Source organism: Schistocerca gregaria, chromosome 2 (genome assembly GCF_023897955.1).
Source record: "Schistocerca gregaria isolate iqSchGreg1 chromosome 2, iqSchGreg1.2, whole genome shotgun sequence".
NCBI classification, from domain to species: domain Eukaryota; kingdom Metazoa; phylum Arthropoda; class Insecta; order Orthoptera; family Acrididae; genus Schistocerca; species Schistocerca gregaria.
This window is the reverse complement of record NC_064921.1, coordinates 390,276,606-390,296,937: the sequence shown is the minus strand read 5'-3', so window position 1 is coordinate 390,296,937 and position 20,332 is coordinate 390,276,606. Positions and strand designations below refer to the sequence as shown.

Genomic DNA, 20,332 nt, shown 5'->3' with positions numbered 1-20,332 from the left:
TGTATTTACTATGAAAGACCCCATAATATCATATACAGAATTTTCATTGATGAAAACTGAATATGTAAGAAGAAAATAACAGCATTGTTTTCATTCCATATTAACAAGATGACACATCATGTGAGAACACACAATAAAGTATGGTAACTTTTTAATTTGCCCGCCATCAGTCAGCAGCTCAAGGGCAGATGAACTACACAGCAGAAATATTTTGGTGACAACACACAACCAGAGTAAATACAAGTATCATGCTACACTTATCCATTCTTCTTGAAAAATTACATGAGGGGTGTTTGAGAGAAAAGGCACAAAAGAACACTGTGGGTAAAATTGAAGTCTTTATATTTTGTAATCACCAGAGGCCTGAGCACAACTATCCCACTGTTTCATGAGCAGAAAGATATCCTATTCCTACAATTCCCATGGCTGTGATGAGCCATTCCTCCACTGTGTCCAATTCGTTGTCCAAGTTGAAGCTCCTCCCTTTGGTATGTCTTTTTTGCAGACCACCAGCAGACACATGAAAATCAGTGGCAGATATGTCAGACTATCGAACAGGTGCTCAGGCTGTTCCCACTTGAACTTGCCCATCAGACTTTGCTTTACATTGGACATGTGTGGACTCACATTTTTGTGGAGTGGTATCACCTCCCTGTTTTGTGGAGCAACATCACCTCCTCTGTGAGCACCCCTGGTTGTGTGCTGTTTATGGACTTACATAGGCTACAGTGTGTCTCAAAGTTCATGTCACTGGTAATGGATTTCCCATGCCTGAGGAATTCAATGAGTATTGGACCTTGGACATTGAAACAGATGGTGAGCATCACCTTGCCTGCTGAGGACACAGATTTGAATTTCTTAAGGGGAAGTGACAACACTATATTTGTGTCCCTGGGTGTCTCACTATGTTATCCCAAACTGGCAAATGCAAATTTCAACCAGTTTGGATGTTACAATGTTAAGAACCTTTTCATTTGAACACTTCTTACAAAATGACTCCTCAATGCAAGCTTCATCTGTTTCCTTCCATTCCAACTGATCTGTGCACTGAGTGCCATCATACACCAACAAAGTTCTTGAAATCATCACTATATTTCTTTAGGGGTCATGCAACACTTCTTTTGTGTCTCCGGGGTCTTCACTGTGCCATCTTATTACAGTGCCATCTATTGTGGGATTGCCTTGCTATGTGGCCACTCTGTTGATAATTCAGTCTGATTGATAACTGTTTAGAGGGAGCCTGTTCTGGTTTTCTTCTGATGACCTCGTTCTTCACCTTATACCTGAATTTAATGCCCAGCTTCATCCTCTCCATTGTTCTGTTTACACACTGTAATTTATAAGGATTTGCTTTGTCAGAGCCAATGTTTCTGAATCAAGTTATTCCTGGTAAGACACGAGTATTGCACACTTTCATTTACAGTTTTGCTGAGACATCCTTGTCAATCAGGATGAAACAGAGCATTCTGAATTCTGCCTAACTCAATCTTCTTACTTGTGGAACGATTCCATTTATTACAAAATTGATACATTTTGTATGATCTAAAACACAGTAGCTACACATAGCTGATTTGTGTGATCTAAAATACTGCATTAGCTGTTATATTTAATTGCTTTATTTTCGATGGAACACTGTCAGCGTATGCATGGTGAATTATGGAAACATATAAAATGAAGAAGATCACAAAGATTTAAACTAAATGTCAAACATAATGTTGACTAAATCCTGCTCTTCAGTTACAAATCTGCATTGTAGTCAGTTTAGTGACTCTGAATCCTTCTGGTATCTCAATTTGTAGTAACAATCAAATATTTTAATTACACCACTATATTTCAAGAAGTTTTTCTGGGCCATTCCACAGTGAATGGTGTACAAGAACAGTCCTAAACAAAAGAAATATTTGAAATAAACAAGTTGAAAATGTAGTACAGCTATATAAACACATGTACACAAAAACAGTGTTCTTAGTTTTGAAGACTAGTGTTCCCTGTTTCAGGGAAAAAAGAGAAGATAGCGATTTTAATTCTACATCTTTCAACGAATCAATAAAATCAGTATTTTTAAATGGTTTTGTCTTTACCAATATGATGTTAGCTTCAAAATTATCCCTACTTAGAAATTCCAAATGTGTTCCCAGACTCCTGACACATCAGCTGAAAATCATTTCACTAAAATACATTGCTTCAAATTCAGTGAGGAGGCCTAAGTATTTTGTAGAATAGTTTCCTAACTTTTTTGTGTTTGATCACAGCAATATATGGGATGGGTTAGGTTGTGAATATGTGATATTCCAGGCCGATTTAGTGCCATCCAAAGCAACTTCTTATTCCTAGGTAACTTTTATGCTATCTTGGCATAAAAGCCAAGCCTTTTAGGCCAACTTTTATGCCATCCACAGTAACTTCTTATTCCAAGGTAACTTTTTATCCATAATAAAAATAAAATTCAGAGAATTACTTTCTATTATCATTAGAGAAGGAATAATAACCGAGCATACAATAACAAACAAAAGACTATTATTAAAAACAAAGATTCCAACACTTACCAAGCGGGAAAGCGCCGGTAGACAGGCACAATAAAATAACACACACACAACCGTTGGTTGCGAAAGCTAGAAATGCTGTGTGTGTGTGTTTGTGTGTTATTTTATTGTGCCTGTCTACCAGCACTTTCCCGCTTGGTAAGTCTTGGAATCTTTGTTTTTAATATATTTTTCCCATGTGGAAGTTTCTTTCTGTTTAAAAGACTATTATTTTTACATATAAATACTTTTATAAGTGTTATTTAGTAACACTGTGTTGATGTCACTTATTGGTCTGTACCATCAACCAAATACTACAGGTTACATTACCTTTCATAGTATGCATAGGTAGTCATGGATAAACCAATGGGTTCATGTGATATATGAAACATATCCATACACAGCTGATTTGAGATTTCACTTTTCAATTTCCAATGCCTGTAGTTCAACCTAATGGCTAAAGGAAGGAAGTCTCAAGACAACAATTTTTTACCTGGAGATTGAGAATCATCTTCAAATACTGTAGGCAACTTTTGTGGTTACATTTTATTTTAGAAGTTACTTTCCCTATTCTGGAGAAGCATGAAAGCTGCCAGTTGTCTTTGCAAACAACTAATTTGTTGGTATGTGCTAATACATATTATTCTTATAAATATTCATTGCTCAAAGCCTCTTACCTAATAAGGAATCAACCACCTCATCATCCCTTGGTGGGAATGAAACCATATAGTGATTTGCGGGCTCAGGTGTTTCTTCAACTGGCATTGAAAGCATACAAGAGAAATTGTTAACAGGCTGACAGTTATGAAAAGGACCAAGAAGTAAACAATTCACACACACACACACACACACACACACACACACACACACACACACACACACACATCTATCCTAAATGATAACACATTTTAATGTACTTTTATTCATTACTCACAAATTCATGACTACCATAAAATAATACAAAACCAGCAGTAGCTTTATTCTCTGATAAGATGAATTTGTGTTTCAAATCCTGCAAGAGATTTCCTTTATTAAACTATTGCCATGTCAAATATTTCTGCTTGTCAATCATATGATGTCCCTATGAGTGTTTTTCTTTAACAATTTTCTTTAACAATTGTCTGGTTTAGTGTTGAACAGGGAAACAATTTTAGTGCTGGAAATTCTTCAGGGGATTATTCATTGGAAAGAAATTTAAGTTTTGTCTTAATGTGGATGGAAAACTCTCATAAATGAGTTAAAATGTTAAACCTTGAGCTTTTGAATATTTGTATTTAATTTTTGTCTGGCTTGATCTCTCAGAAATTAAATATATAATGCCTTTAGTCATCTCAATTAATAATAAATACAAATCTTTTTATTTTATTTTGAGAAACATTCACTCTGTAAATGTATGTGTATGTTTCACTATCTTTGAATAAGAAGAATGGCACTGAAAGTGGAACAGTTTCAAGAAAGTCTTCTGTAATAATGAGAAGTACACATAAAAGAGAAAGTATCGAATGATATTTCCATGTGCAATAAATAGACCCTATAACAAACTATGCAGATTCACAATGAAATTGACAATGTTTTCAACAGTTCCCACATTGGGATAACATTTCTGTTAATGTTTATGAAGCTTGTTGTATAACCACTAAGGATAGCAATGTTTAATAATGCAAGTGCTGAAGAATGTGATGTGCCCTATGATGTGATTTTCTTTAACAACTGTTAAACTGGTAAGGCTGTAGTAGCTGTTACAAAATTTGTGCTGTGCAAAATATCTCTACAAATCTAAGGTAACCTCTTGCCTTTATCATGGACTCTGGTATCTGCTTTGTTGCAAACCACCAGCCATGTACAATTATGAAACAAAAGCCATGTGAACAAAATGAGGTTCATGTTTCATGTTTTATTGATATCAGCACATCGTAGATACAGTGCTACATCAGCTGGAGAAGAATAGGGGAAAAGAACTGGCATCAATGTTGAGGAATCCTCTTGCATTCATCTTAACTGACTTAGTGAAATTTAAAAGGCCATATGATAGATTTGTACTACTATGTGGTGAGCTTCCTTATTTGGCAAAGTGTAGCAACTCATTGTGACATCTGCTAGACATTAGGACAGAAAATCCCTGGGGAAACAATCAATAATGCAATTTCAGTAGCTGACTATGACTGTTTACTATTTGTAGATGGAGGCAGGGGCAAATTTCCCCACTATAGTCAAATAATTCTCAATGAAGTTCCCATTTGCAGAATGTAACATCCGAATTTCTCAGTGTGTTTCTTAAGGGGTGAAATACATTCCTTGCCTCATGACATGTGTCCTACACAACTAAAATACCCCAAGTTCTTGAAAGCGTGCAAATTGAACAATAAGCTTAAAACAACCTGTCAGCAGAATGAAAATATTACTCTGCAGTGGCCAAAGTGAAGGCTCCTGATGGATTACAATTTACTGGATGACTAACACAGATTGTTACCTGTTGGAGAGAGCTTCTGCAGTATTTGAGGAAGTAGGAGGCAGTTTCAGGAAGATAGAAGTTTTTTATCAGTCTGTGAGGCATTCTTGGGTGGCTCAGGTGATTGATGATGCTGTGATGGACATAGTTGTGGATTAAAGTTTTAGACTCAGAAACAAAGTGTATGCAGCTGCTCTGCACTGTGTGACTTGTTCTGAAAAAAAATTTGCCATTATTTCTGATGATACACATGAATCAATCTTGAATAGCCACTGTAGTCTTTGCTTGCTGGATATCTGATATATTTCCAAATTACTGAATGGTACATATTTCATCAAATGTGAGTTATCTACAACTTTTTTTGCCCTGTAAGTGTAAAATGTTCCATTTCCTTCCATGGCCACATTGAGATGCTACCAACAACAGAGAAGAGTTGATGATTTTTGATAGGAGCAGATGTTATATAATTGACAAACAAAGAGTTGTAATAAAAAACACATCAGTTTACTTGAAGAAATGTGAAATAACACTTGATAAAGTCCAAACATTTCACTGCATGTCTGTGTGCTGTTCTACCCCAAAATGAATTTAACTCTGATTTAACTGTTTTACTGCTGCAACACCAACTTCTACTACATTCATTTCATAGTAATGATTCAGGAGGAAAAACTACTCTGAACCATGTTGCAGTCGGCACCAGACTGAGGCTTTTAAAACTGACAGTCACTACTCCTCATGTGAGCACCTACACTTATTTGTTTATCATACTTTGTCATGATTGATATATATTCTAGCTAAAATAGCTTTGTGAGTGTGGTGTATATGACCTGACTCCCATACTTAGCACATTGGGAACCTAACAATACCAGAGAAAGAAAGTTGCTATTCACTGTATAGTGGAGACGCTGAATCTAATTATATATGGTGCCCTACTTTATGTGCATTCTGGGCAAACCATTCAACTACAGACAAATTTATAAGGTTTCTTTGAATGTTTGTTAGCATTATTATAAATAATGCTCTTAGTGTGGCAAATTACAATTAGATAAGAGTAATTAAAGTACTGCAAATAAGTGAGGCACTTGTAAACAATAACAAATAAAAGCATTAATTGTAGGAATATAATTAATGATAATTAAAAATGCTTTTATCTGTACATGATAAGTCACTTTGGATTACATTCATATTGATGGGTTACCATATCTGTTACAAAATTACTTAATCATTTACTCTGAACTATTTTAGTCAAAACAACTAACATGTTTCCACCACAAGCTAAGATGCAAAATTAACACTCTCATTGTATTAATGATAATACTAGGGTTACTTTCCTTGCTGTTAATTATTAATGCTTTTGAGGCAAACACCACATTTACTGGGCGCTTTGTGCACATCACGACGAGGTAGCAGGTGACAACTCTGTGGGCATTGGATGACTCATGGTTTCCACACTGTGCATGTGAGTCAGCAGACAATGACTGTTGCGTGCATGGTAGCTGCCATGCAGGACTGCACCAGGCATCTGCCAGCAGTGACGTTGCTTGACTGTCATCATCTACAATCATGACCAATGTCTAGAGTGACCTTCCAGAAGCTTTTGAAGAGTCTCACATCAGGTTTGGCAGCAAAGTTTCCACCCCAGTTGGAGAACATTGGAATGTTATATGGAGTTCTTCAAAATTCTGTCCTGCATATAACCTTACTTTTTATTGTTTATCCTGCCAAGTGAATTATTTTCGAACAATGGAAACTTTAGGTTGTAATATCAACTATTACAATTCTGTCACAAGCTTATCCTACTCCATCAGAGGCTGGAGCAGCTGTGAAAGCAGCCACGGCATCTACCAGCTCATCTGCAATCATTGTGGAGCTTTTTATATTGATATGACTACCAAGCAGCTGTCCATCAGGATGAACAGCCGCATCAAAATTGTGGCCATGAGCAAAATAGACCATGTGTGGCACAACACGTAACTGAACATAACATGCTTGATTTCAATGGCTGCTTCACTATCCAAACTACCTGGATCTTTCCCTCCATCACCAGCTTTCTGAACTACACAGATGGAAGTTATCCTTGCAACACATTATCCACTCCCAAAATTATCCCGGCCTCAACCTATGGTAACCTACTGTCCCAACACCCTCCAGCCAAAAGTTTCCAGCCTGTCTGTCCTATCACCCCCTTCCTATTCTCATCCTCACCTTCTCTATGTGCCATTCACTACCAATGCACCTACCCGTCTTTCCCCTTCCCCACTCTTCTCGTTTTTTGTTCCTCATTCCCCTCGCCCTCCCCCCTCCCTGTCCTACAGCTTCCTGACACTGTGCCTGTTGGCAGCCTAGCCCCTGCAAGTTCCACCAGACAGCACTCATCTTTCCCCTCACCCATATGCTGCTATCCTTTCTCCTTCCCCACCCCCTCTAGACTGTTGCCTCCATTCTACATGACAGTTGCACAAATGTCTGAGCTGCTGGAGATTGTGTGCTTGAGCTTGCTTGTGTGTGTGTGTGTTTATGTCTGTCTGTAACTCAATGTGTCATCTATATTGTAAAGGAATTATTTTGTTAGCTCTTGCTCTTGACTATTAATCTATGGAGGGTAGCATTAATAATACATATGGCACTTTAACGTATGAGTAGATTTCTGACTGCATCATCATTTATAACAGCTTGATAAATTTCAGGAAAAATAATAATTTTGTAGTTTGACAATGTTTGAACAATGTAGAAAATTATGTCTCTTCCAAATAGCTGACACAGAGGAAAATTCAAGTATAACTAATTCACTAGAAACATCTTAATGAGTTTGCAATCATGCAGGAACTGTAGTGGACTATGATATTTTAGTACACAGTGGAGTTAGAGGAAGTGGTAGCCCTAAATTACAGTCAAAATTGGGGTTCCACAACAGATAACACATGTGACCCAGTAAGAAATAGCTACCAGAAAATGTACTTCTTCAAATTTTACAGAATATACGTCAGAAACCATAAATTTGAAGGAAATAACTGTGAAGCAAATCAAAACAATGAATAAAGTAACCAGAAAGTGCAAGAGTATCTCTTGAAAACAAAATAGAAACTTACAGAGATGTCAACAAAAAAGCACAAACACTTAAGACAGTAGTAACTCCAAGGTACATAGATTTGTATGAAATAAAAATGGAAAAGTCAAAAAAGAGGAAGATTATTAAAATCCATTTACCGACTTTTCAATAAAATAGGAGAAACTCATAAAGACCAGTTGATGATCTATTACACACAATGCTGCAAGCTCAAATACATATCAGTGAAGTTTAATTGAAAATAAATACATCAATATAAGTGTAAATAGTGCTAATGACACCTATGCTTCTGTCACTCCTTCTAAGTTCCGTTGTCTATACAGAAATTGAACCAATGTATGTGCCATGTTCATTGATATTTCTTTATTTTAATTTTCTTCTTTCACATTGTTATTAGTAGTTTATGATCATGTGTCAAAACAAGAAATACAAGATCTCCCTGGAGGAATGGTCAGGTTCGGGGATATGACGGGAATGATCATTTGAAGCAAAAAAATCTAGTCAACATGAGCTTAAAAGATGCATACCTTAAGAACTTCGTGCACTTCTTCACCTTTGAGGGGTGGTAATATGGACCAAAAAAGAAAAAAAAATCCAGTAAACATGGGTGACAAAGTGCATACCTTAATAGCTGTTGGCATGTGTTCATCTTACTGTGAAACACATCCCTAATTTTCAAGCTACTGTCCTGAGTTATATTTGTTTATGCATTTCAGTGGTTAATACTTTAAATAAATACAGTAAAATCATGGTATTTTTGTTTATTCATTTAGTTTTTTTTGTATAGCTCCATATTAAACGACATATTTTTACATTTTATGTTTATTTGACATTGTTTCTCATTATGCCATTCTAGTATGCAAACAAATGTAAATTTTGGTTCTTGCTTTTTACATTTGTGTGATATGATTTGATTGATTTTATTTTATTTTGTGATCCATAGGTCCAACTGTGTTGGGTTCACGAGGACATAGAATGAGTCGGTTTTTTACAAATATAATATGATAATCATACAGCATTTATAGACATTTGTGTACATAATTATATAAAAATGTATACAGCAAATTCTTTGAGTAGCAATACAGAAAAAAGGCCATATATATTTTCTTAGAATCATTAAAGCACTACGGAAAACAGATATGGAGCACACGCAGATACAGAGCTCAAGTTAAATAGCATTCTTAGTGGCGTTATGTCAACTTGCATTATATAATATTAAAATGTTACAATTTATTTATTTAAAAATTCATCTAAACTGTAAAAAGCTTTTTCTAGCAGAAATATTTTAGTGCTTTCCTAAACTTACTCTTGTTATGAATCCCTGTCTTTATTTCAGGAGGAAGAGCATTGAAGAGTTTTGTTACAGTGTAGTGGACACCCTCTTGCGCCAAGCTTAAATTTCTGTGCTCACTGTGTATGTCATTCTTCATCTGTGTGTTATGCTCTTGATAATTACTGTTTGGTTGAAATATCTCTATATTTTTCCAAACAAAACACATGAGAGAAAAAATATATTAGCATGTAGTTGTGTATATTTTAAGTTTTGGAAAGCTATTTCTACACGAGTCTCTTGGTCGCAATCCACATATAACTCTTAAAGCTTGCTTCTGAGCAATGAACACTTTCCTTACTAATGGCTGGTTGTCCCAAAAAATAATGCCATATTCAATGAGTGAGTGAAAATAGCCACAGTATGTCACTTTTGCAGTGTTAGGTTCAACACATGTGGTGACAACCCTTAAAGCTTATGTAGCAGAGCTAAGCCTCTTACAGAGATCTGTAATATGTGAAGACCAGCTCATTTTCTTTTCAATGTACACTCCCAGAAATTACATTTCTCCTTCTGCAATTTCTGTGCCACCTGTTGATGCAAATTAACTATTTTTTGCATTATTTATATTTGTCCTTCAGATTAAACATGTTTTTTGTATGTATATTTTTGTGTTTTCAATTTTATACTTGCTCTTCAGGCTGTAGATTTGTTGAGATTGTTATATTTGCTTTTCACTTCCTCTACTATTATTTTGAAAAAAAAAAATATTGCTTGCTGTTAAACTAATTACAACCTGTTAACTTAGAGGTAGTAGATTTCCTTTCTGCATGTACCATTCAGGATGCACCAATGACAACATAATTTGATTTGTTATATCTCTACATGGAATGTTTTCTTGCTGAATATGGACACATAGAAACCCTGTGATATGCCAAATTTCACTGAAAATGGTAACTGAAATTTATGCCTAAAAGACAGTGAATGGATATACATATTTGATGCCTGTCTAAATGAATAGTGGCCATTTTTGTGATATAATCACATAACACATACTTTGTTTATGTAATAATATTTCTTCTCTGGGATTAGCATTTTTACATAAAATTACATTTTTCTATAAAAAGTAGTGCAAAACAGTATGTAAGAACTAAAAAAAAGCATTGAGGAGATTTCTTGATCCTGTATCCTTGCACTGTTTAGAGTTTGTGCAAATATTGCTGTTGTTGATACTCTTAAGACTTTTCTTTTATTTTTTCTTGCCATGCTGCTAAGGAAACTGAATTAATGATCACCAGGCATGTCTGGCAGAAAGTGTTTGTTTTTAAATTATGTCTGTTTTTTGATTCTCTACCTGCTGCATACACAAATAAATCAGAATGTTTTTCAACACATGAGCAGGCCGCAGCCAACTGTATATGTCAGAAGCATGAATTTGCCAAATTCTGTCCACACACTTGTAGTGATCACCCCTCTACATTGTTTATGGATATCACAAATGGGAGTCACAATGGAAACTGCAAACATTTGAATTCAAAAGGCATATCTGTTGAAACCATTGGGATGCCTGGCAACAGTAAATCTTCTTGTGTAACTTTAAACAATGAAATTATTATTATGAAAAAACAAAAAGGCTGTTAAACAAGTAAACTTTGTGTCAAAAAGCTTTCTTCTGAATTTCTCACACACACACACACACACACACACACACACACACACACACACACAGAGAGAGAGAGAGAGAGAGAGAGAGAGAGAGAGAGAGAGAGAGAGAGAGAGAGAGAGAGAGAGACATAGACATACAGATGCAACTCTCACACACATGACCAAGTGTGTGTGTGTGTGTGTGTGTGTGTGTGTGTGTGTGTGTGTGTGTGTGTGTGTGTGTGTGTGTGTGTGTGTGTGTGTGTGTGCACATGCATGTGCATGTGCATGTGTGAGTGAGTGCATGTGGTCTAGTTCAGAAGAAAGCTTTTTGCCCAATAATTTACTTGTTTAACAGTCTTTTTGTTGTGCCTGTCTGCAACTCTACATCTCCACTATCTCCCATTACTTTTCCATTTAAAATTGTTGCTTTGATGTTATAACAATCTTTTTCCCTAAAACCCCAGTATAGTTCCAAAACTGTGATGTATATATAACTGGGAGAAGTATGATAGGCATACCACATTTCAATGTTAAAATGTGCAGCAGCATGATTGGAGAATGAAATGAATTCAAGAATTCAGTTGAATAACTGGCAATTTTGCCTTGATTAATTACAGTACCTATAGACTTATACATTGTTGTTTCACCACGTGTTTCATTTCATTCTTCAACTTCTCAATTTTATGACTGTTATCATAATTAATCCTCATTTTGTGTTACAGAAGTCACAGGGGTGATAGAGGTCGTGGTACAATACAGTTTTATTTTAAAATTTTACATGGAATTCCTCTTTGGATATGGTAATGAAATTATTTCAAGGTAGTCATAAATTTAACTTATAGTATTTGTGGTTTGTTTTAAAATGTTGCAGAAGACTTGATGCATGTGCAAGAAAATAACAACAAACAGTTTCCAACCAAAGTGGTACCATGGTAGCCGAGAGTTCTTCAAAGAAAGCTAAACTTTTCCAACGAGTAAAACGTGGAATTTTTACATTTAGGGTGAAATTATTTAGAGTTCTTTCTTCTACTTTACTCCACCAGTAGTAGTTTCAGCTTTCTTTTTACTGTATAAGTAGTTTCAAATTTTTAATCCATTACTGAATATTTAGTTCGATAAAGGGGCCATATGTATGCAAATGGCAGGGTACTCACAAGATGTGCTCCCATTTATTTGGTTTACAAATTGTAATGTTTTTGATGATTTAACAGATATGGTGCAGATGAGGCAGAAAATATGCACCATATATCTGTCAAACCACAAAAAACAGCAAAAATTTTCAAACCAAAATGAATGGGAGAACACCATGTGAGTATGCTACTATTTTCATATGTATGGCACCTTTTTCTGACAAAACACTGAATAATGGCTTAAAAGCCAAAACTAGTTGAGGAACAAAGAAGAAGTCTAAATAAACACAGCCTAAGTGGAAAATGTTACATTTATTTAATAAATTTATGCCTGTGGAACTACTATGAAGAAGATATATGACTTCTCTATAGAATTCACTTTCGTATATATAGCATAAATACTTCAGCTCACAGGTTACTACATGGGAACATCAAAGAATCCCTGGATTCTTAGTATTTGATGCTTATGGACTAAAACGGCCCAATTGCTGATGATGGAATCAGCCCTCAGACACTCAGTCAATCGAAGCCTGTCCTTAACTTGTACTGCATATTCAGAAATACCAAGTGTATAAATATATATATAAAATAGAAAGAAACTTCCACATGGGAAAAATATATTAAAAACAAAGATTCCAAGACTTACCAAGCGGGAAAGCGCCGGCAGACAGGCACATGAACAAAACACACACACAGAATTACGAGCTTTCGCAACTGGCAGTTGCTTCCTCAGGAAAGAGGGAAGGAGAGGGAAAAATGAAAGGATGTGGGTTTTAAGGGAGAGGGTAAGGAGTCATTCCAATCCCGGGAGCGGAAAGACTTCCCTTAGGGGAAAAAAAGGACAGGTGTACACTCGCACACACACACACACACACACATATCCATCCGCACATACGCATATCCATCCGCTGTGTATGTGCGGATGGATATGTGTGTGTGTGAGCGGGGCACGCGGGCACGCGCTCGGAATTGCTGGCTTTCGCGGCCGATGGTTGCTTCTTCAGGAGGGAGAGGGAGGGACGAGGGGATGTGGTTTTTGGGGGAGAGGGTGGGGGGTTGTTCCGAGGGGATGTGGTTTTTGGGGGAGAGGGTGGGGGGTCGTTCCAGTCCCGGGAGTGGGGGGACTTCCCTTGGGGGAGGGGGGGGACAGGTGTACACTCGCACACGCACACACACGCACACGCGCGCGCACGCACGCACACACACATCCATCCGCGGGATGGATTGGGCGGATGGATGTGTGTGTGTGTGTGTGTGTGTGTGTGTGTGTGTGTGTGTGTGTGTGTGTGTGTGCACGCGCGCGAGTGTACACCTGTCCTTTTTTTCCCCTAAGGGAAGTCTTTCCACTCCCGGGATTGGCATGACTCCTTACCCTCTCCCTTAAAACCCACATCCTTTCGTCTTTCCCTCTCCTTCCTGAAGAAGCAACCATCGGTTGCGAAAGCTAGTAATTCTGTGTGTGTGTTTGTGTGTTTTGTTCATGTGCCTGTCTGCCGGCGCTTTCCCGCTTGGTAAGTCTTGGAATCTTTGTTTTTAATATATATATATATATATATATATATATATATATATATATATATATATATATATAAAACAGAAAGAAACTTCCACATGGGAAAAATATATTAAAACAAAGATTCCAAGACTTACCAAGCGGGAAAGCGCCGGCAGACAGGCACATGAACAAAACACACAAACACACACACAGAATTACGAGCTTTCGCAACTGGCAGTTGCTTCGTCAGGAAAGAGGGAGGGAGAGGGAAAAATGAAAGGATGTGGGTTTTAAGGGAGAGGGTAAGGAGTCATTCCAATCCCGGGAGCGGAAAGACTTGCCTTAGGGGAAAAAAAGGACAGGTGTACACTCGCACACACACACACACACACATATCCATCCGCACATACACAGACACAAGCAGACATATTTAAAGGCAAAGAGTTAAGGGCCCTTAACTCTTTGCCTTTAAATATGTCTGCTTGTGTCTGTGTATGTGCGGATGGATATGTGTGTGTGTGTGTGCGAGTGTACACCTGTCCTTTTTTTCCCCTAAGGCAAGTCTTTCCGCTCCCGGGATTGGAATGACTCCTTACCCTCTCCCTTAAAACCCACATCCTTTCATTTTTCCCTCTCCCTCCCTCTTTCCTGACGAAGCAACTGCCAGTTGCGAAAGCTCGTAATTCTGTGTGTGTGTTTTGTTCATGTGCCTGTCTGCCGGCGCTTTCCCGCTTGGAATCTTTGTTTTAATATATATATATATATATATATATATATATATATATATATATATATCCGCACATACACAGACCAGTCTGTGTATGTGCGGATGGATATGTGTGTGTGTGTGTGCGCGAGTGTACACCTGTTCTTTTTTTCCCCTAAGGGAAGTCTTTCCGCTCCCGGGATTGGAATGACTCCTTACCCTCTCCCTTAAAACCCACATCCTTTCGTCTTTCCCTCTCCTTCCTGAAGAAGCAACCATCGGCTGCGAAAGCTAGTAATTTTGTGTGTGTGTGTGTTTGTGTTTTGTTCATGTGTCTGTCTGCCAGCGCTTTCCCGCTTGGTAAGTCTTGGAATCTTTGTTTGAATATATTTTTCCCATGTGGAAGTTTCTTTCTATTTTATATATATATTCTATTTTATATATATATATATATATATATATTCTATTTTATATATATATATATATATTATATATATTCAGTAGTTAACCTTTCCTCCAAACCCCTCTCCCAATCTGAAACCTCTGTCCTATCCAAAGGCCTCACCTTCAGCCCCACTCCCAGGTTCAACCAAACTGCCCTTGTCAAGGATTTACTGTCCTACACTCGTAGTCTCTGCTGGAAATATCACTTTGCCACGAAGAAAAACAATCCTGATCCCACTCCTAATGATCCAACTCCCCAAGACACTATCCAAATTGAACCCTGCCTGCAACAGTTCCGTCCTCCATCACAGCGGGACCCACCTCCTCTTCCTCAAAATCACCCTCTCCAAACCTTCCAGGAATTTCTCACTTCCAGCCTTGCCTCTCAATCTTTCTTGAAAAACCTTAATCCTACTCCCAACATCACCACAGCCGAATCCCAGGCTACCCGTGATCTGAAAGCTGACCGATCCATCATCATTCTTCCGGCTGACAAGGGTTCCACGACTGTGGTACTTGATCGTCGGGAGTATGTGGCTGAGGGACTGCGTCAGCTTTCAGACAACTCTACATACAAAGTTTGCCGAAGTAATCCCATTCCTGATGTCCAGGCGGAGCTTCAAGGAATCCTCAGAACCTTAGGCCCCCTACAAAACCTTTCACCTGACTCCATCAAACTCCTCACCCCACCGTCACCTCGCACTCCTACCTTCTAGCTACTTCCTAAAATTCACAAACCCAAACATCCTGGCCGCCCCATTGTAGCTGGTTACCAAGCCCCACAGAACGTATCTCTGCCTACGTAGATCAACACCTTCAACCCATTACATGCAGTCTCCCATCCTTCATCAAAGACACCAACCACTTTCTCGAACGCCTGGAATCCGTACCCAGTCTGTTACCCCCAGAAACCATCCTGGTAACCATTGATGCCACTTCCCTATACACAAATATCCCGCACGTCCAGGGCCTCGCTGCAATGGAGCACTTCCTTTCACGTCGATCACCTGCCACCCTACCTAAAACCTCTTTCCTCGTCACCTTAGCCAGCTTCATCCTGACCCACAACTTCTTCACTTTTGAAGGCCAGACATACCAACAATTAAAGGGAACAGCCATGGGTACCAGGATGGCCCCCTCGTATGCCACCCTATTTATGGGTCGCTTAGAGGAAGCCTTCTTGGTTACCCAAGCCTGCCAACCCAAAGTTTGGTACAGATTTATTGATGACATCTTCATGATCTGGACTCACAGTGAAGAACAACTTCAGAATTTCCTCTCCAACCTCAACTCCTTTGGTTCCATCAGATTCACCTGGTCCTACTCCAAATCCCATGCCACTTTCCTAGATGTTGACCTCCATCTGTCCAATGGCCAGCTGCACACATCCGTCCACATCAAACCCACCAACAAGCAACAGTACCTCCATTATGACAGCTGCCACCCATTCCATATCAAACGGTCCCTTCCCTACAGCCTAGGCCTTCGTGGCAAACGAATCTGCTCCAGTCCTGAATCCCTCGACCATTACACCAACAACCTGAAAACAGCTTTCACATCCCGCAACTACCCTCCCAACCTGGTACAGAAGCAGATAACCAGAGCCACTTCCTCATCCCCTCAAACCCAGAACCTCTCACAGAAGAACCCCAAAAGTGCCCCACTTGTAACAGAATACTTCCCGGGACTGGATCAGACCTTGAATGTGGCTCTCCAGCAGGGATACGACTTCCTAAAATCCTGCCCCGAAATGAGATCCATCCTTCATGAAATCCTCCCCACTCCACCAAGAGTGTCTTTCCGCCGTCCACCTAACCTTCGTAACCTCTTGGTTCATCCCTATGAAATCCCCAAACCACCTCCCCTACCCTCTGGCTCCTACCCTTGCAACCGCCCCCGGTGTAAAACCTGTCCTATGCACCCTCCCACCACCACCTACTCCAGTCCTGTGACCCGGAAGGTGTACACGATCAAAGGGAGAGCCACATGTGAAAGCACCCACGTGATTTACCAACTGACCTGCCTGCACTGTGATGCTTTCTATGTGGGAATGACCAGCAACAAACTGTCCATTCGCATGAATGGACACAGGCAGACAGTGTTTGTTGGTAATGAGGATCACCCTGTGGCTAAACATGCCTTGATGCACGGCCAGCACATCTTGGCACAGTGTTACACCGTCCGAGTTATCTGGATACTTCCCACCAACACCAACCTATCCGAACTCCGGAGATGGGAACTCGCCCTTCAGTATATCCTCTCTTCTCGATATCCGCCAGGCCTCAACCTCCGCTAATTTCAAGTTGCCGCCGCTCATACCTCACCTGTCTTTCAACAACTTCTTTGCCTCTGTACTTCCGCCTCGACTGACATCTCTGCCCTTAACTCTTTGCCTTTAAATATGTCTGCTTGTGTCTGTGTATGTGCGGATGGATATGTGTGTGTGTGTGTGTGTGTGTGCGAGTGTACACCTGTCCTTTTTTTCCCCTAAGGGAAGTCTTTCTGCTCCCGGGATTGGAATGACTCCTTACCCTCTCCCTTAAAACCCACATCCTTTCATTTTTCCCTCTCCTTCCCTCTTTCCTGACGAAGCAACTGCCAGTTGCGAAAGCTCGTAATTCTGTGTGTGTGTTTGTGTGTTTTGTTCATGTGCCTGTCTGCCGGCGCTTTCCCGCTTGGTAAGTCTTGGAATCTTTGTTTTTAATATATTTTTCCCATGTGGAAGTTTCTTTCTGTTTTTTATATATATATATATATATATATATATATATATATATATATTTTTTTTTTTTTTTTTTCCCCATGAACCATGGACCTTGCCGTTGGTGGGGAGGCTTGCGTGCCTCAGCGATACAGATGGCCGTACCATAGGTGCAACCACAACGAAGGGGTATCTGTTGAGAGGCCAGACAAACGTGTGGTTCCTGAAGAGGGGCAGCAGCCTTTTCAGTAGTTGCGGGGGCAACAGTCTGGATGATTGACTGATCTGGCCTTGCAACATTAACCAAAACGGCCTTACTGTGCTGGTACTGTGAATGGCTGAAAGCAAGGGGAAACTACAGCCGTAATTTTTCCCGAGGACATGCAGCTTTACTGTATGATTAAATGATGATGGCGTCCTCTTGCATAAAATATTCTGGAGGTAAAATAGTCCCCCATTCGGATCTGCGGGCAGGGACTACTCAAGAGAAGGAAAACTGGCGTTCTACGGATCGGAGCGTGGAATGTCAGATCCCTTAATCGGGCAGGTAGGTTAGAAAATTTAAAAAGGGAAATGGATAGGTTAAAATTAGATATAGTGGGAATTAGTGAAGTTCGGTGGCAGGAGGAACAAGACTTCTGGTCAGGTGACTACAGGGTTATAAACACAAAATCAAATAGGTGTAATGCAGGAGTAGGTTTAATAATGAATAGGAAAATAGGAACGCCAGTAAGCTACTACAAACAGCATAGTGAACGCATTATTGTGGCCAAGATACATACGAAGCCCACGCCTACTACAGTAGTAAAAGTTTATATGCCAACTAGCTCTGCAGATGACGAAGAAATTGAAGAAATGTATGATGAAATAAAAGAAATTATTCAGATAGTGAAGGGAGACGAAAATTTAATAGTCATGGGTGACTGGAATTCGAGTGTAGGAAAAGGGAGAGAAGGAAACATAGTAGGTGAATATGGATTGGGGCTAAGAAATGAAAGAGGAAGCCGCCTAGTAGAATTTTGCACAGAGCACAACTTAATCATAGCTAACACTTGGTTTAAGAATCATGAAAGAAGGTTGTATACATGGAAGAACCCTGGAGATACTAAAAGGTATCAGATATATTATATAATGGTAAGACAGAGATTTAGGAACCAGGTTTTAAGTTGTAAGACATTTCCAGGGGCAGATGTGGATTCTGACCACAATCTATTGGTTATGACATGTAGATTAAAACTGAAGAAACTGCAAAAAGGTGGGAATTTAAGGAGATGGGACCTAGATAAACTGAAAGAACCAGAGGTTGTACAGAGTTTCAGGGAGAGCATAAGGGAACAATTGACAGAAATAGGGGAAAAAAATACAGTAGAAGAAGAATGGGTGGCTCTGAGGGATGAAGTAGTGAAGGCAGCAGAGGATAAAGTAGGTAAAAAGACGAGGGCTGCTAGAAATCCTTGGGTAACAGAAGAAATATTGAATTTAATTGATGAAAGGAGAAAATATAAAAATGCAGTAAATGAAGCAGGCAAAAAGGAATACAAACGTCTCAAAAATGAGATCGACAGGAAGTGCAAAATGGCTAAGCAGGGATGGCTAGAGGACAAATGTAAGGATGTAGAAGCTTATCTCACTAGGGGTAAGATAGATACTGCCTACAGGAAAATTATAAAGACCTTTGGAGAGAAGAGAACCACTTGTATGAATATCAAGAACTCATATGGCAACCCAGTTCTAAGCACAGAAGGGAAGGCAGAGAGGTGGAAGGAGTATATAGAAGGTTTATACAAGGGCGATGTACTTGAGGACAATATTATGAAAATGGAAGAGGATGTAGATGAGGACGAAATGGGAGATACGATACTGCGTGAAGAGTTTGACAGAGCACTGAAAGAGCGGAGTCTAAACAAGGCCCCCGGAGTAGATAACATTCCATTAGAACTACTGACGGCCTTGGGAGAGCCAGTCCTGACAAAACTCTACCATCTGGTGAGCAAGATGTATGAGACAGGTGAAATACCCTCAAACTTCAAGAAGAATATAATAATTCCAATCCCAAAGAAAGCAGGTGCTGACAGATGTGAAAATTTCGGAGTAGGTATTAAAATCCATGGAGAAGAAGTAAAAACTGAGGTTCGCCGATGACATTGTAATTCTGTCAGAGACGACAAAGGAGTTGGAAGAGCAGTTGAACGGAATGGACAGTGTCTTGAAAGGAGGATATAAGATGAACATCAACAAAAGCAAAACGAGAATAATGGAATGTAGTCGAATTAAGTCTGGTGATGCTGACAGAATTAGTTTAGGAAATGAGACACTTAAAGTAGTAAAGAAGTTTTGCTATTTAGGAAGTAAAATAACTGATGATGGTCGAAGTAGAGAGGATGTAAAATGTAGACTGGCAATGGCAAGGAAAGCGTTTCTGAAGAAGAGAAATTTGTTAACATCGAATATAGATTTATGCATCAGGAAGTCGTTTCTGAAAGTATTTGTTTGGAGTGTAGCCATGTATGGAAGTGAAACATGGACGATGACTAGTTTGGACAAGAAGAGAATAGAAGCTTTCGAAATGTGGTGCTACAGAAGAATGCTGAAGATAAGGTGGATAGATCACGTAACTAATGATGAGGTATTGAATAGGATTGGGGAGAAGAGAAGTTTGTGGCACAACTTGACAAGAAGAATGGATCGGTTGGTAGGACATGTTTTGAGGCATCAAGGGATCACAAATTTAGCATTGGAGGGCAGCGTGGAAGGTAAAAATCGTAGAGGGAGACCAAGAGATGAATACACTAAGCAGATTCAGAAGGATGTAGGTTGCAGTAGGTACTGGGAGATGAAGAAGCTTGCACAGGATAGAGTAGCATGGAGAGCTGCATCAAACCAGTCTCAGGACTGAAGACA

General features: G+C 39.2%; 1 protein-coding gene across 9 annotated transcripts in view; it reads right to left on the bottom strand.

Annotated features, from left to right (window-relative positions):
* LOC126321333 (E3 ubiquitin-protein ligase CBL) overlaps positions 1-20,332 on the bottom strand; it is a 186,288-nt gene that overhangs the window by 43,607 nt on the left and 122,349 nt on the right. For 5 of the 9 annotated variants that reach the window (XM_049994177.1, XM_049994172.1, XM_049994173.1 and 2 more), the window contains one exon: positions 3,200-3,280. The exons of the other annotated variants lie outside the window; for them this stretch is intronic. In XM_049994177.1, the coding sequence (XP_049850134.1) occupies positions 3,200-3,280 (81 nt within the window). The remainder of the gene's footprint in view (positions 1-3,199; positions 3,281-20,332) is intronic. 9 annotated transcript variants of the gene reach the window in all.